This window comes from Triturus cristatus, chromosome 3_2, assembly GCF_964204655.1.
Source record: "Triturus cristatus chromosome 3_2, aTriCri1.1, whole genome shotgun sequence".
NCBI lineage: Eukaryota > Metazoa > Chordata > Amphibia > Caudata > Salamandridae > Triturus > Triturus cristatus.
Genome location: NC_140584.1, coordinates 1,192,200,649 through 1,192,216,287, shown reverse-complemented (window position 1 = coordinate 1,192,216,287; position 15,639 = coordinate 1,192,200,649). Strand labels below are relative to the sequence as shown.

The following is a 15,639-nucleotide window of genomic DNA, read 5'->3' as shown; positions in this document are numbered from 1 at the left end:
AACCAAAGAATACTTCGAGCAACTGGAAAGAAGCCCCAATTAAATGGACAAGTACAATTATAAAGCAGCAGCCAGACGCTACCACCACCAAATCAGAGAAAACAAGAAGAGGGCACAAGCAGAATGCATAGATTACAGCTCCAAAAGCGGTCAAGAAATCTTCGCCATCGCCAAAGACTTCACCTCACTAACCTCCACCACTAACAGCATCACCCCTTTGCCAGAACTATATTATAAGACATCCACAACAATGTCCACTCTTAACCGAACCCCTGCAGCTTCACCTCCAGCCTGCACACTAACAACCACAGAAACACTCTGACTGCATGGGAAACAATCACCATGGAAGAGACAGCCAACATCATGGGAACCATCCATTCCTGGGCACGAAGGACCCCTGCCCCCACCACATCTATATGATGGGCACCTACCCTATCAGCAAACCTTCCCGGAGCCCTTGAAACACGTTGCAGTCATTGCACTTCGAGGGAAACCTACAGCAGACCCCACTGAACTAGTAAACTACCTTACCCAGCCAAGGTGATGGAAAAAGCCATCAACAAGCAACCCACCCCCATACCTCAATGCACACCAGCTCCTAGACACCACACAATCGGGTTTCAGACCCAATCACAGTACTGAGACTGCCCTCATCATCGCAACAGCCATCAGGATGATCCTCAACAGAGGAGACCAGCGGTCCTCATCATGCTTGACCTCCAGGGGCCTTGCGCAAGGTTTCCTACTCTACCCTGATCTGAAGACTACATCAAAATAGACATCCAAGGAATCAACCTCAATTGGATCTGCTGCTTCCTCCCAGGAAGAACACAAAGTCAGCATGCTACGCTATATGCTAGAAGCCAAGAACCTTGTCTGTGGAGTCCCATCAGGCCGACCCGGTTTAACATCTACATGACCCCGCTGGCCAATTTCATCAGATCGCACAGCATTAACATACTGTCCTATGCAGACGACATACAACTGATACTCTGCCTGTCAGACAAAACCCCTGCAGCAAAAACCAACTTCATCACCTGCATGACCTCGTTAGCCACATAGATGAGACCAAACTGCCTCAAGCTCAACTCCGACAAAACAGAAGGAGTGATCTTCAGTAGGAAAGCCACTGCTTGGTATTCCATCTGGTGGCCGACAGACCTCGGCTCCACACCTACCCCCACCTCCCACGCCAGAAACTTAGGAATTATCCTAGATGAAAAGCTGGACATAACAGTCCAAGTAAACGTGGTGATCTCTACCTGTTTCCACATCTTGAGGATACTGCGAAAAATCTGCAAGTGGCTACCAGACAACACACAGAAAATGGTCACACAGGCCCTGATAAACAGCAGGCTCAACTCAGGCAGCATACACTATGCAGGAATCACCAAACAGCCACCGCAAGACTCCTCCTCAACCTGCCTTCCTGCACCACCCCACACCTCAAATAACTTCACTAGCTCCCTATGTAGAAATACAATCAGTTCAAACACCTCACATAGACATACAAAGCATTATACAACATAGGCCTGCCAACCTCAACAGCCGCGTACACTTACACTAAACTCCCACACACCTCTGCTCAGACAGACTTTCACTGGCACATGTACCTCGCAAACACAAAAACAGTGCCGGAGGTCACCCTTCTCATACATCTCCCCCAAAGCATGGAACGAACTTCCACATCAAGCCAGAGCCTCCTCATCACTTCTTGAGTTCCGCAAGAAGTTGAAGCCTGGCTCTTCGAATAATCACTCCTGGAAGGCAGCCACCACCCACCAGCAAAAGTGCCTGGATACCATTACAGGTGATTAGCATGCTATACAAATAGATGTAGCAATCAAATACTAGCCATTACTCAGGGTCGATGGAAATACTCAAAATACTATTCAACTACTGGCCATTACTCATGGTCAATGGACATAATTCAATACTTCTCAAGAACTGGCTGTAAGTTGGGGGTATTGAAAATACTCAAGGCAATGTTTCTTACTCATTAGCCATTACTCAGGTTCATCAAAAGAGGTGCTGGTCATTACTCAGGGTCAGCGGAAGAGCCACCGGTCGGTACTCAGGGTCAGCGGAAGAGCCACCGGTCGGTACTCAGGGTCAGCGAAGAGCCACCGGTCGGTACTCAGGGTCAGCGAAGAGCCACCGGTCGTTACTCAGGGTCAGCGGAAGAGCCACCGGTCATTACTCCAGGTCAGCGACAGAGCCACCGGTCATTACTCCGGGTCAGCAACAGAGCCACCGGTCATTACTCAGGGTCAGCGGAAGAGCCACTGATTGTTACTCAGGGTCAGTGGAAGAGCCACCGGTCATTTCTCAGGATCAGCGGAAGAGCCACCAGTCATTACTCAGGGTCAGTGGAAGAGCCAGTGGTTGTTTCTCAGGGTCAGTGGAAGAGCCACTGGTTGTTTCTCAGGGTCAGCAGAATAGCCACCAGTAGTTACTCAGGGTCAGCGGAAAAGTCACAGGTAGTTACTCAGGGTGGAGAAGAGCCACCGGTAGTTACTCAAGGTTGGCGGAAGAGCCACTGGTCATTACTCAGTGGAAGTACAAATAATTCCTGAAAAAACAGCGTGGCATGCAGAACATGCAGCCCCAGGCACTTTATGCCTCACTAATTCCAAGCTCAGTAAGCATGGGGCCCAGGGACACACTCTGGAGCTGCCACTGGGCAAAGGTGGATCCACCATTGAACAAGTTCCTCAAAAGTTGACCAGGCGTGACCCCCAGGCTGGCCACTGGGTCTCTTGTCTGTAGCCTTCTGTCCTGGGGGTCTGGTGTGAAGCTGATGCTGTACAGACGACTTTAGGTCACTAGCCAACCAGGAATCTCAGACCCGGATCATAAGTTGCCACACATCGTATCCGCTGCACAAACATCGGAGGTAGCGCCTTCTCTCATCTGGCAGCCAAGACCTGGAACAACCTCCCCCTTCACCTCAGAGCCTCACCATTGCTCCAGCAATTCAGCAAGAATCTCTAGGAGAACAGGCAGCACTATTGACAGCGCCTCGATACAGCGGCCCGCACTACAAATCCGGATTGATAGAGTGTAGTAAAGTGTCAGACTGGAGTGGTGTGGAGAGGACAAAACAAATGCACACACAAGAAATTGTCTTTGCACAATTGCTGTCAAGTACAAAGCTCCAGCAAACTCTGCGCCCAAGAGCACATTCTAAACTTTAACGAGCAGAGAAAAAATTGCCTGAGTGTGCAGAATGTGCAAGCTTTAAACCAGAGCCTCAGAGGACATAACAGGGAAATGAAAACAAAAACATCGGGGAACGAAGATGCATGATGGCATGAGGTTTGTGGGACCCTGGTTAGAGCTGGGTGGCTACAGGCTGACCAGACACTGAGCGAACCAGGGTCGCATTGTGAGACAAATTCCCCGTTGTCACATGTAAACAAACATACAGGCAACATGTGTGTCGCTCTAACTCCGCAAACAAGCATTGGCATAGCCAATAGGTCTCACCTTTGGGACCTTATAAGTGTTTAGCCATGCAACAGTTGCATAACTAAATACTTATAAGGTCCCAAAAGCGAGACCTATTGGCTATGCCAAGCGGCTGCGAAAGTGATAGCGATCGTGATCAAACATCAAAGCGGCCATGCGGCCGCGAAAGTGAAAGTAATCGCGGTAAAGCGCCCGCGCACATGCATTGTAGCTCTAGGCTGGCCTGGTAGCACTTTTTGGAGCCCTCTAAATAGGTTTCGCCAGACCAGCACATGCGCTGGGTCAGGCGAGACCTAAAAACAGAGTCCTGTGCCTCACAGCGTTGACACACTGGGAAATGAGTTCCACATTCTGAACCAGAAGGGATGCCGTTCGCTCAACATCCCGCGATTCTGGGAAAACCATTTAATCTCTTGGTGTCTGAAAAACTGAATGTGAACTTATGTAACGTAAGTGATGCTCATGTAAAGCACTCCAATACCTTTGGGTCTGGTTGACTTAGCGCAGTATGAAAATGCTGAAAAAAGAAGAAATACTACCTCTATCACAGAACGAGCAGGAGACGGACATTAATTAAAAGAAGTCAATATGTACTTAGTCCATGCGCCCCAGAAAGAAAAGGAAGTGAGGCAGGAAGTGACGCCCCACACACACTGCCGAATTAGAAGGCAGCAAGGAAGAGTGATAATGATACCAACGAATGGTAAGTAATAGGTGGGCTAAAAGCCCCTTTTTAGATTTTTAGGTCTCGCCTAAGTGAGCGCGCATGCGCTGTACTGCGAGGCATTAAGTAAGGGCTTTTAAGCTATGAACACACGCTCGTGCGTGTGCTTTTCTTTTCTTAGCCTGCAATTGGCCTGTGCATGTGTCTTTTTTAAAAACACAGCACGCAATAGGTGCAAGGCGGGTGATGGTCCCGCCTTGTTTGGACGATGACCTAGGGTCCGCGGGAGTGAGCTTTAACCCCATCTGTTTCCAATTATCGCGTTGGCGGTAATTGCAAACAGATGGTGCTCGCGTTTTTTAGGTCGAGCCTAGGCAGCGCTCAAGCGCTGTTGTAGGAGATGACCTTTAGGAATGTTACCATTAGCGTGGCCACGTGCTTGCCTGCTTGGGAGCAGCCAGTTCAGCGGGGCAGACTTGTTAACAGTTGTGTGAAGAATGTGTGCGCGCATCTCAGCCATACATTTTCCGATCTAATGTTTCCATTGTTTTTGAGGCTCTTTGTAACGCACCTCATATTTAGGAAGCAACATATCCGCAATGCTACAAAGCGCGTAACTTTGGCAGAAGAGCTATATAAAAAGGTCCACGTGCCTCGGGAGCAGCCAGTTCAGCGGGGCAGACTCGTTAACAGTGCGTGTGTGAAGAATGTGTGCGCACATCGCAGCCATACATTTTCCGATCTAAAGTTTCCATTGCTTTTGAGGCGGTTTCCAACACACTCCATATTTAAGAGAAAACTCTTTAAGCAACAAGTCCGCAACTCTACGAAGCGCGTAACTTTGGTAGAAGCGTTATATAAAAAGGTCGTGTTGATAGTATTGAAAGTAGAATCGTGATTGATATTAACTGCAACAGTATCGCGATACTCGAATAACAGGAGGCATCTCATTACTATTTCTAGAACTGGTACATTATCGAGCTTGTCATTATTTGCCCATCTCAGCTGCTTTGTCTTCCTGACTGCCTCCGATCCGCTCTTTATTTTGTACCATGTCTCGTGTTTCTTTCTTTTATTTTATTGTTTCCGTGCGGCCTGTTACAGCAGTGTCCAACACGTGTTTTCTCAGAGATCAGACAACCATTTTCAGAAAAAGAAAGGTGTCAAATGTCTAGTGAGACCTGTGGAGGACTATATATTGTGCTTGATGCAGTTGGATTGGCTGTCTCCAGTCCTGCCTGTCTCCTGATTTCTCAATGTTTGTAGATAAGGGATTTGGGACCTTCGGGATAAAGTGAGTTGTCCAGGATCACACACGTTGGACAAGAGCGAAAGTTTGAATTAGAACCGGTTCCATGATGGGCGGCTTAAGCATTTGCTCGATAGCTGTGGTGAACCGAGCTCCTCTGGTTAAAGGAATCTGTGTGTGTGGTTTGAACAGGGAGTCTCATCTGTTTACCACGTGCACACATACATTTTTAATGCGTCTTCCGATGCGTCACTTTAACACGTGTCGTGGTTAACCGGCTGCTTCAGCCTCCAATCCCTGGCAAAAGCCTAGCTGCAGTAATCATCACAGAGTTGCGCACCTGAGTGCCACGAGCGGTACTGGACCTGAACAATTTTTGGCAGCCTACGCAGCAACCCTACACACATGCCTATTCCCTGCTGACGAGAGGTAATAACCTCGAAACACGTGTCCAGGGATGGCCAACGCGACTTTAATTTTGCTTAATACTCTGGCAGAGGCGCACTCGCTGATGCTGACTTCATGGACCATAATGCTTTGGGGTAACACGCTGGTAGGACGAGCAGTGTGCGACCAATTGGATTTGAATCATCACAGAGTTGCTTTGCTTTCTGTTTTGGAAAACAGATACAACAGCTTCAGAATCTTATAGTGCTTCGAGGGCATCGGAGTACCAGTTTAGGGCTTTGGCAAACTGCACTAAACCACAACAGTTTTTCAGGAGGGCACTCTTTGCAGATGAGGGGATTGAGAAAGTGAGGTCAGATTTTGACAGATGGATTTACCGACACCACTTAGCGCCTCACTTCATTTGCACGACTGGCTTTAGCGCTACATAAAATGAACGCATACACGCGCCCAATTAAGTACAAAATCAGATGGCATCATCTCACCCAGCCCAGTTAACTTTCTTGCATTCAGATACTTGCTTTTTTTCATGAATGCAGGAAAAATGTGGCCGAAAGGGAAGGAAAAGAAGGACCGGGGGCGCTCCTCACATTTACAAGGGACAGCTCCATAGCTCCACAGAGGACACAATAACCCTCCTCTTTATCACCACCCATGCCCAGTGGTGCAGTCCACGGACCATTCTGCTGGCTGTCTGCTTCATTTAATAAACATAATTCAATAATTAAAAAGATGGAGAGATGCTCCGTTTCACAATCCCAGACCGTTTTGTAATCATTATATGTGCAGATTTGAATTTAAAAATGTAAAGAAAAGATTTGTTGGGAGATGTGACAAAGATAAAATAGGCAAACTTTTATGTTACATAATCTAGTCCCGCAAATTTGGCGTGAGGAGATTGTGTTCAGTGAAACTAAATCATTAGCTAGGATGCTACACGTGTAACCCTCCCCCTGCCATTGAAACCTGCCCGCGGCGCACTCTGACCAAAGCAAACTCAGCCTTTCATCTTTCACAGACTCTGAACAAGGAGACATTTCGAGGAAAGGTAACAAGGCTGCTTCTTCTTTGCTGAGCAGTCAGAGCCCTGACCTCTCGAGCAAGCGCTTTATGAATACGTTGGTGGTATTACATGGCTAAGAAAATAAACACTCAGATGATTTTAGTGTAATATAGCATTTATATCACTGCCGGCGTCACAACCGTGACGTGGGGCACCACCCTCCCTCTCGGCATTACTCTGCCTGCATTGATTATGACGAATGACTTGCCATGTAGTGAAACAGTAGATATCACGTTTATCACGCTCACGACCGTGTTCGTGCCTCAGTGACACAGGGGTGTAACCATCATTATGGAAGGGGAGAGCGTGCGTGCATTTGACGCGGTGGTCTAGAATTAAAAGGCACATACTTTATTAATCCTATTTGTTTAGCGCTAAACTTATCAGCTTCCACCGTCTCGGCGCTTCTTGACACACAAATGTTTGCGCGGATGCAATGATTCAGGGAGCGAACCGCAGAGAGGCACGGGCAGCGGTCCGAAGGGGTAAGAGGGAACGGAGTGCGCAGCAGGGAAAGGCTCTCTTTCGATGACAGGTTCTGTCTGCAGCTCCCGCCTCTGGGAGCGGAGCGAGAGTCCCTGCAGCCCGGGCGGCACTCAGCAGTCTCGCCTCAGAGGCCTGGCCTATGCTCACGCCCGTCAGCAGCGGCACTCAGCAGTCTCCCCTCAGAGGCCCGGCCTATGCTCGCGCCCGTCAGCAGCGGCACTCAGCAGTCACCCCTCAGAGGCCCGGCCTCTGCTCGCGCCCGTCAGCAGCGGCACTCAGCAGTCTCCCCTCAGAGGCCCGGCCTATGCTCGCGCCCGTCAGCAGCGGCACTCAGCAGTCTCCCCTCAGAGGCCTGGCCTATGCTCGCGCCCATGAGCAGCGGCACTCAGCAGTCTCCCTCAGAGGCCTGGCCTAAGCTCGCGCCCGTCAGCAGCGGCAATCAGCAGTCACCCCTCAGAGGCCCGGCCTGTGCTCGCGCCCGTCAGCAGGCCACGAGCAAAGGCGGAGATAACAGAAGGCCATGGGTTGCCCCCCTCCCCCTCCCCCAACACACACACACACACACACACACACTTTCTCTTGCTGGAAAAACCCCATGCACCCTTGGCCTGATGCAAGGATTGGTGAGCTATTACTCCGGAATGCGTGCATTTAAAATTGAAATTTGAACGGTTCATTTGCAAGGGCAAGCCAAGTTGTTTGATTTTCCCAATGAAAAAGTTTCAATTCCAAAATCGAAATGTGTTGCAATTAATACCGTTGTAATGATTTCCTTTCGTGTGTTACTACAGCTGAAAACGTGCGTTCTGGGACCAGGAAAGGAAAAGACAGGAGGGGCCCAGAGTCATGTAGAAGAATGCAGCAGGTCCATGATCTCTGCACAGGATCCATCCATCCATCCATCCATCCATCCATCCATCCACCCATCCCTACTCAACGCAACATTGAGTACCACATAATTACACGCCACATAATTACTCTGTACTCAATGCAACATAAATACACTCTATACCACATACCACCAATCAACATAAATGCACTGCACACCATGACACAATTTCACTAAAGCATAATTTCACTCAACGCCACATTTCCAGGAAACACAATCCAACTCCACACATTTCCGAAACACACCGCATAATTCCACACCAAACAACATATTTCAACTCCAGAACTCCACAATCCACAACGTACCTCCAATCCACACCATATATGGTCAACACCTGAGCACCAAACATTATTTACCACCACCATTTTGCATCAGCGCACCACCTTAGCATCATGTCTGTCTGCCCTTGGAATCTGGCTTCTGTTGATTCTCCCCTAGTGTCCGTCCGCTACTCGTGTTCCAATTAAATTACTGTTTTCCAACCTTCACTCCCCCGTTATTTATGTCCCGCTCCCCCATAACAATTTTTTTTTATAACAAACGAGCATGAGACCTGCAGGAAGAAGTTGCCAGCGGTGCAAGTACAAAAAAACTAGAAGACATTTTTAATGTTAAAATCTTTTTTAATCAGGTTTTTCAGTTGTATATAATGTTGTCTTCGTTTGTATAAAGGTAACAAAAATGCTTAACACTTTTTACTATAACTTTTCAACATAATGCACAGCAGCCACAATGCTCTACAACATATAATAATAAGGTCCCAATGGCGAGACCTATTGGCTATGCCAATGCTTGTTTATTGTTGATACTATAGGTCGACCAAGCGACAGCACATGTGCCCTGCTTGCAGGCTCAACCTAAAAAACACTATGAAGCGGCCGGCGCTGGCTATGTCATAGCCCTTTTTTTTTTCTTCCTTTTGGCGGGTGAGAGACAGCACAGACAATAGGGTGGGATGGGAGGGGAGAGACAGCACAGACAATAGGGTGGGATGGGAGGGAAGAGACAGCACAGACAATAGGGTGGGATGGGAGGGAAGAGAGCACAGACAAGAGGATGGCCGGGGTTTTAGGGAAGAAGCATCACAGCCAAGGAAGGGGTGGGAGGGGAAAAGGATGACTGGGTTAGCAAGACACAAAAATAGTACCTCGATCAGAGTCAGCAGCGGAAGGACGCTAATCGAGATGAAGCTATCAGTAGTTGGACCATGCAATAGATGAAAGAAGAGGAAGTGAAGCTGTCACGAGCTGCCCAATTTAAGGCAGCAAATGAAGGTGACAATGGTAAGCACTAGGCGGGCTCCAAGCCTCATGTAGAAAACAATCTCTCTCGCGAGCGAGTGAGAGCCGTCGCAGACCAGACCTTATGAACCAGGGCTTGGAAAAAAATACAAGTGAAAGTGGAAAAAAAGGTAACTTGCATAAAAATAAACTGAGTCCTAGTGATTCTATTTGATCCTTCTTTGAGTGATCTGCAGGCCTCATGGATGCAGTTCAGAGGGTTGATGTAGCGCTTGTAGAGATCTGTGTTTAGCCTACACAGTGCAGACTATGATAGCAGTGCGAAAGCACAATGGGTAAATGTGTCTGGTGTAGAGATCTTCGTGCATCCAGTCGGCCACGGACTCTAATTCCAGGTAGAAATCTTAGTGGGTTAATGCATCTACTGCAGAAATTCGCGACACTATGCACACAGTTGCTGGAGCTACAATCCGTGAGATAGATTAGTTGGGTAATGTACATACTACACAGAGCTGTTTTTCACAGGGTTGCAATTCTAGCGAGAGCGCTCACTTCAGGCGCCGCGCTGACAGTGTAAGCGCTATATCAGCAACGTTATGCAGCCAAAAAAGGGACTGGAGTAAAAAAATTGCAACATTAACTCCTAAAATGCAGCAGTGTCTCTTCCAAGAACACCTAGAAGCTGCCCCACCCCCGCACCGCTATCAGTATGTCCCGTGTATGTCATGCATAAACTACGCCCTTTCAACTATGCACTCAGAAGTGTGACCTGGAAGCAGAAGTAAATTAGTGTGCCTGATGACCCCGGGTATGCAGCCACCTAGGAAAGTTCCTTAGGCTCCGCAAGGGGTATGAAAAGCGCTATATAAATACCAGTCAATATATAAATACCAGTCAATATATAAATACCAGTTATATGATAGTAGGATCATTCAGGCAGTAGTGGGCGCTATTCTCGGGCAGTGATAACTTCAGCCCCACTGTCCATGCTCTCCTTCTCACCTGCACTTACGGGGGCAATACTCTGATCACGAGCAGGGGCAGAGCTACCACTGGCGCAGGGCACGGAGGCCCATTGAACCCGGATTATTTCAGTATTTCACTGCCCTCATAGCAGTCGAAGGGGCCATTTCTTTGCTTGTGCCAGCGCTGATCGCATCCTTGCTACGCTACTGCTCACCAGCATCCCAGACGGCTGTATGTCATTACCGCACTGGCAATACACCTATAAAACACACATGATCCTAAAATCTAAATTAACCAAAGATGAATTACACAATTAACAATTTAATAATTAACAATTTAATAATTAATATCAATTACAAAATAATTACTTAATTTAAATTAATTTACTTCCCATCCTAAACCCCTACAAAACCCATAACCCACACCTAAAATGCAAGTTAAAAAAATGTAATTGCACAATTAACAATTATCAATTAAATATTTATTATTCATTAAACCTAAAATATTAATTACTTCTAATTAATTTACCTCCCAACCTGTACCTGTGTAAACCCCACATCCTGTCTTTACCACGCATATGCCTTTACCACATAGGTAAGTATAATTAAGGGAAGTGATGTGCGTGGTAAACATTTGCGTTGTAAAAATGTCTGGGCTGGAGAAACCCCCCACCCCCCAGACTCCCTGGCCTCAGCTGAGCGTCTTTCTAGCCTGCTCAGACCAATCCCCGCGGTGCTCTGCAGCACAGGGATAGGATGGGAGTCTGTCCCAGAGGGTGCTGAAAACAGGAAGAGGAGAGGCGGCGCAACACATTGCTGGAGGTGACCGGTGGCTAAAGGTATGTTAATAAAAATGTGTATATATATATAATTTATCTATATTTCTAACACCCCCACCGCGTGAACCCGTCCTGCATGACACCTCCCATGTTCCCTCCACCTGCCACACCACCCTTTGTTTGTGGCGGCCAGCACTGCCCCCAAGGGAACAGTTCAGTGAGAGGCCACCTTCCCTCTGACTGGGAACGCAAGCAGTCCCAGGAGCTTTCTGCCATGTTGGATCCCACAACTGAGGTGCAGCTCGGCCCCTTGTGGCACAGCGAGCTTGTTACTCTTTCTGGGGCTCATCTACAACACTTGGGGACACTCGCTGAGCCAGGGCAGAGAGTGATGGTTGGAACCCCTCAAATTAAACTGAGGCACTGGTAATTTCCCTTGTCCCTGCCATTATAGACCGGGATCAACCATATGTAAAACAATCTTTCTACAATGGACCACAGTGCGTTTGGAAAGCTTCATACCCAAAAGTAACATAACAGGGAATCCGTTTTGCAACCACAAAGAGATTCTGGAACAACCTCCTCAGCATCTCAGATGGTGGCCCTCTAGAGTGCAACAAAGCAGTCTCAGTGCTGGGATCTTGCAACAGCCCCATGACGCAAGTAACCAGATGACTCCACATCTTTAAAGGCGATTGTTGGTTTTACGTGTTTCAGTTCAATTCCATAAACTGAAGCAAGCCAGGACTACAACTCCCAGAATGCATCAGTATGTTAAATGAAAACCCTGGAAAGGTGCACAGCATCTTTGGTGACATGGAGTCATCTGTAAACTTGCCCACAATAACACCCCGCAAGTATCTGAATCGCCAACCTGTGGGGCTTCAGGCATGGAAGGTTGGGAAGTCTGCAAGACCCAAACGTGTCATGATTTAGAAATAAAAAAAGACATTTAGTGCACGACGGATGCATCACTAGGCGCTCGCCTCCACGGGAGGCCAGAACACTGGCTGGTATTAGGGGACAAGACAGGTGGGAGGTGGCGCCTTACCATGAAGTCCTCCGTCTTGTCATAGCTGATGCCGGAGGCCGAAAGGGTGGAGATGATGCTGCTGCTGCTGCTGGACTCGCCCGCCATCCCCAATCTATCAGCAGGAACAGGAGGGGAGAAAAAGGACAGAATTAGGAAAAAGGGTTGATGTCTCTCCCGAAGTCTGCCTCTGCATGGCTTCAATGACTCTACTCTTACCAAGAACTCCTATCTAGAACCATCCTTCCCAGACACCCCTCTGAAGCCAGGCGCAGACACCCCCCACAATCCAGCGTCAACAGACACCCATAAAAAACAAAATAGCCAGTCTCCTGTGACGTCATCCTTCTAAAACACCCCCTTAATCTAGCTTCAACAGATGCACCTCAAAACAGGATAGCTAGTCTCCTCGGACGTCATCGTTCTAAACCACCCCCCATAATCCAGCTTCAACAGACGCACCTCAAAAACAGGGTAGCAAGAGTCACCTGTGAAACTGGATCCACGAGAAACCTCTTAATCCAGCCTCACTAGACACCACTCAGAATATAGGATTGGAGACCCCTCTGAAGTCCCCCTTCCCAGACACCCCTCTGAAGCCAGCCTCAGACACCCCCTCCAAGAACAGCCTCAAGAGATGCGCCTCAGATAACAGGATAGCTACGGTCGCCCCTGAAACTGGCTTCACCAGAAACCATCAAAACTAGCCTCACCAAACATAACTTAAAATATAGGCCTCCGCCTGAAGTCACCCTTACCATACACCCCTCTGAAGCTAGATTCAGACACAAAACACAGGGTTCCCAGAGACACCCCCGAAGCCAGCCTCAGACACAGAACACAGGCCTAACATACACCCCTCTGAAGCTAGCCTTAGACACAGATGACAGGCTACCCAGATCCACCTCTGAAGCCGGCCTCAGAAACTCCTCAGAATATTGTCTTTCCAGAGACCGCACTAATGTCATCCTTCCAGAGGCGCCCAAAGCCAGCCTCACTCACTAATCAGAATATATTTATGACAAGGTGATGCACATACCAGACTTATTCACATGACGTATACTGCTCAATTTGTTGCACAAACAAGACTGAAATAAAATCAGCTTAGACAATGCAATTTGAGTATTAAATAAGACATTTATAAGACATCTAACAGTAATGAACATGACCTAAAAAGGATGGCATAAGCAGACATGGAATTGCAAGGGGATCCCGTAAAGGCTGGTGACAGGAGATACTTGCGGAGGTCTGTGGGCTTGTTTAAGTAATAGCCTTTTGTTCCCGTAGGCGTAGACAAGATTGCGCAAATTGCAGTTCTAAGCAGTTCACAAGATCCGTGAATACGGACCCCCAAAAGGCATCATTGGGCAGATAGTCCATAGTCACCAGAGCTGTCGGCAAGACTCATGCGTTGTGGAGAATCAATGCGATGCCGAACGGTCCGCTTTGTAATTTATTTCTCTGCATCTCTTTCCTACAACTTCCTCTTTCTGCCTCTCTTTATCTTTCTTTCAAGCTACCTCAGTTGTCCCTATTTACTTTACTTCTCTGCCTACCTCGCACATCTTTCTACATCATCTCTATGCCCGTCTTACTTCTTGTATCCTACCCCATCCCATTTCTCTTACTCTGCAAGGCCTCTTGTAATTGTATAGCCAGAGAAGTGCACATAAATAAGGAGGAAAAGTGGGACAATGCATGATTAACCTTAAATTGACGTGTAAGGAGACTATTATTTTCTCGTTCAATACAAAGGACTTTCTATGCACGAGTGATGCAGTCCGAGCTCCTCGGATGACTAGTCAAAGCCCAACTCCATTCCAGAACATAAAGAGATCCAAGTGGAAACTGCATGTAGATATCTTTGCCCCAGAGGAAAAATTGGTCTTGAAATATGTGGAAGCACCGCCACATTAAGGCCTTCAGAATGATATTCAGCAGAAAAGAAAAGAGACCCTTTAGCAATCCCCAGCCTCAGTCCCCTTCATTGTCCTGGGTACAAGACCGATAGCAGGTCCAATCAACTTGGAGTTGATGCTTGGAGTCTTGGCCTGGGTGAGGTAGCAGGTCCAGTCCTCCAGGGATCACCTCGGGTTGCAGACAGCAGGTTCAGTCCTCTTCGGATCTTCCTCAGATTCAGGAGTGTTCTAAAGCGGATTGCCATGATGTGCCACATTTATGCCTGGCATGAGCTAGTGATGAGAATAATCCTTGGGGATGCCCTAAGAAATGGGTAAATGTTCCTTGGGCCAACCCTATCAACTCGGACATCTTCAAGATAGCCGAAGTCTTTGGCCACATTAAACTTGGCCTCTGAAAGCTCTGGGTGTGTGGGTAATCCCAGTGTCCTACCACATTTAACACTACAATCCAGTTTTGGCAGTCCCTGTACCCTCAACAAACTCAGACAGAAGCTTGGTAAAATCAAAGCTGTACTTTCAGCAACCAGACAGTGGATACACACAAAGTGTTTTGGCATTCTGTTTCCTTCCTGAGAAGTGTGCCACAAAGGTTATATGTAAACCCAGCAGACATATCAAATAGGCTGTGACCCTGTTATGTAAAAGAGTCTCACTATGTTTGGGGCCTGACTGGCTGGCAGGAAAGAAGAAGGACCCTGCCCAAGTGCCAACTACATTTTGCCTGTGACATCGGAGGCCGCCTTGAAGTTCACCCCCGAGTATCATGTGAGAAACCCCAGCAGACATGTCACGCAGGATGTGACATTCAACCAAGCATGGCTTGACACGAATGTCAAAGTGGACGCTCACAGCGGCCCCTCTTGCGCATTCTGTCAGATTCAAAGGCATAATCTCGGCCCATTCAGGTCTGCCTATTGTTTTGCTCCTGGAAGCAAGTTCACAATTCATTGATGCCTATTTAAATGCCGAGGATCGGCTAGCCAAAGTGGGAGAACAAAATACAGATTTAGCTTCAGGCAGAACAAAGGCAACTTTTAAAAAGTTACACTTCCATAATATTTAGATAAAATTGGACTTCACCATTGCATTGGAATTTTACCAATTATTAACAATAGTTGTTGAATTATTTTTCTAGCTAGGCCCATTCCCAAACAAAAAGAATTCATATTTAACCTCTTCAGTGCCCATGACGAGATAGTCTCGTCATGGAGCACGGTTGCGCTGTGCCCATGACGAGACTATCTCGTCATGAACCCCACCCACTAGTGCAACGCCCGGCACAGGAGGGGGAAAGGGCGTGGCACTGAAGGGGTTAATGTTGCATCCCAGTGTTTTCCTATGGAACAGTCAAACCTACCACACTGGAAATACCTTTGAAGGCAGTGTCACTGGAAGGGTGTTTAAAATTAAACTTTTACATGTCCTACTTTAAATACCATGCATTTCGCTTTTAAGGAGAAAGGCCTACTTAT

The 15,639-nt window shown here is 47.6% G+C and overlaps 1 protein-coding gene across 1 annotated transcript in view; it reads right to left on the bottom strand.

The window, feature by feature from the left end:
* Nucleotides 1-15,639, bottom strand: part of LOC146859417 (rac GTPase-activating protein 1-like) — a 404,586-nt gene that overhangs the window by 238,260 nt on the left and 150,687 nt on the right. The window contains exon 6 of the mRNA XM_085647164.1: nucleotides 12,267-12,360. Within this exon, the coding sequence (XP_085503290.1) occupies nucleotides 12,267-12,360 (94 nt within the window). The remainder of the gene's footprint in view (nucleotides 1-12,266; nucleotides 12,361-15,639) is intronic.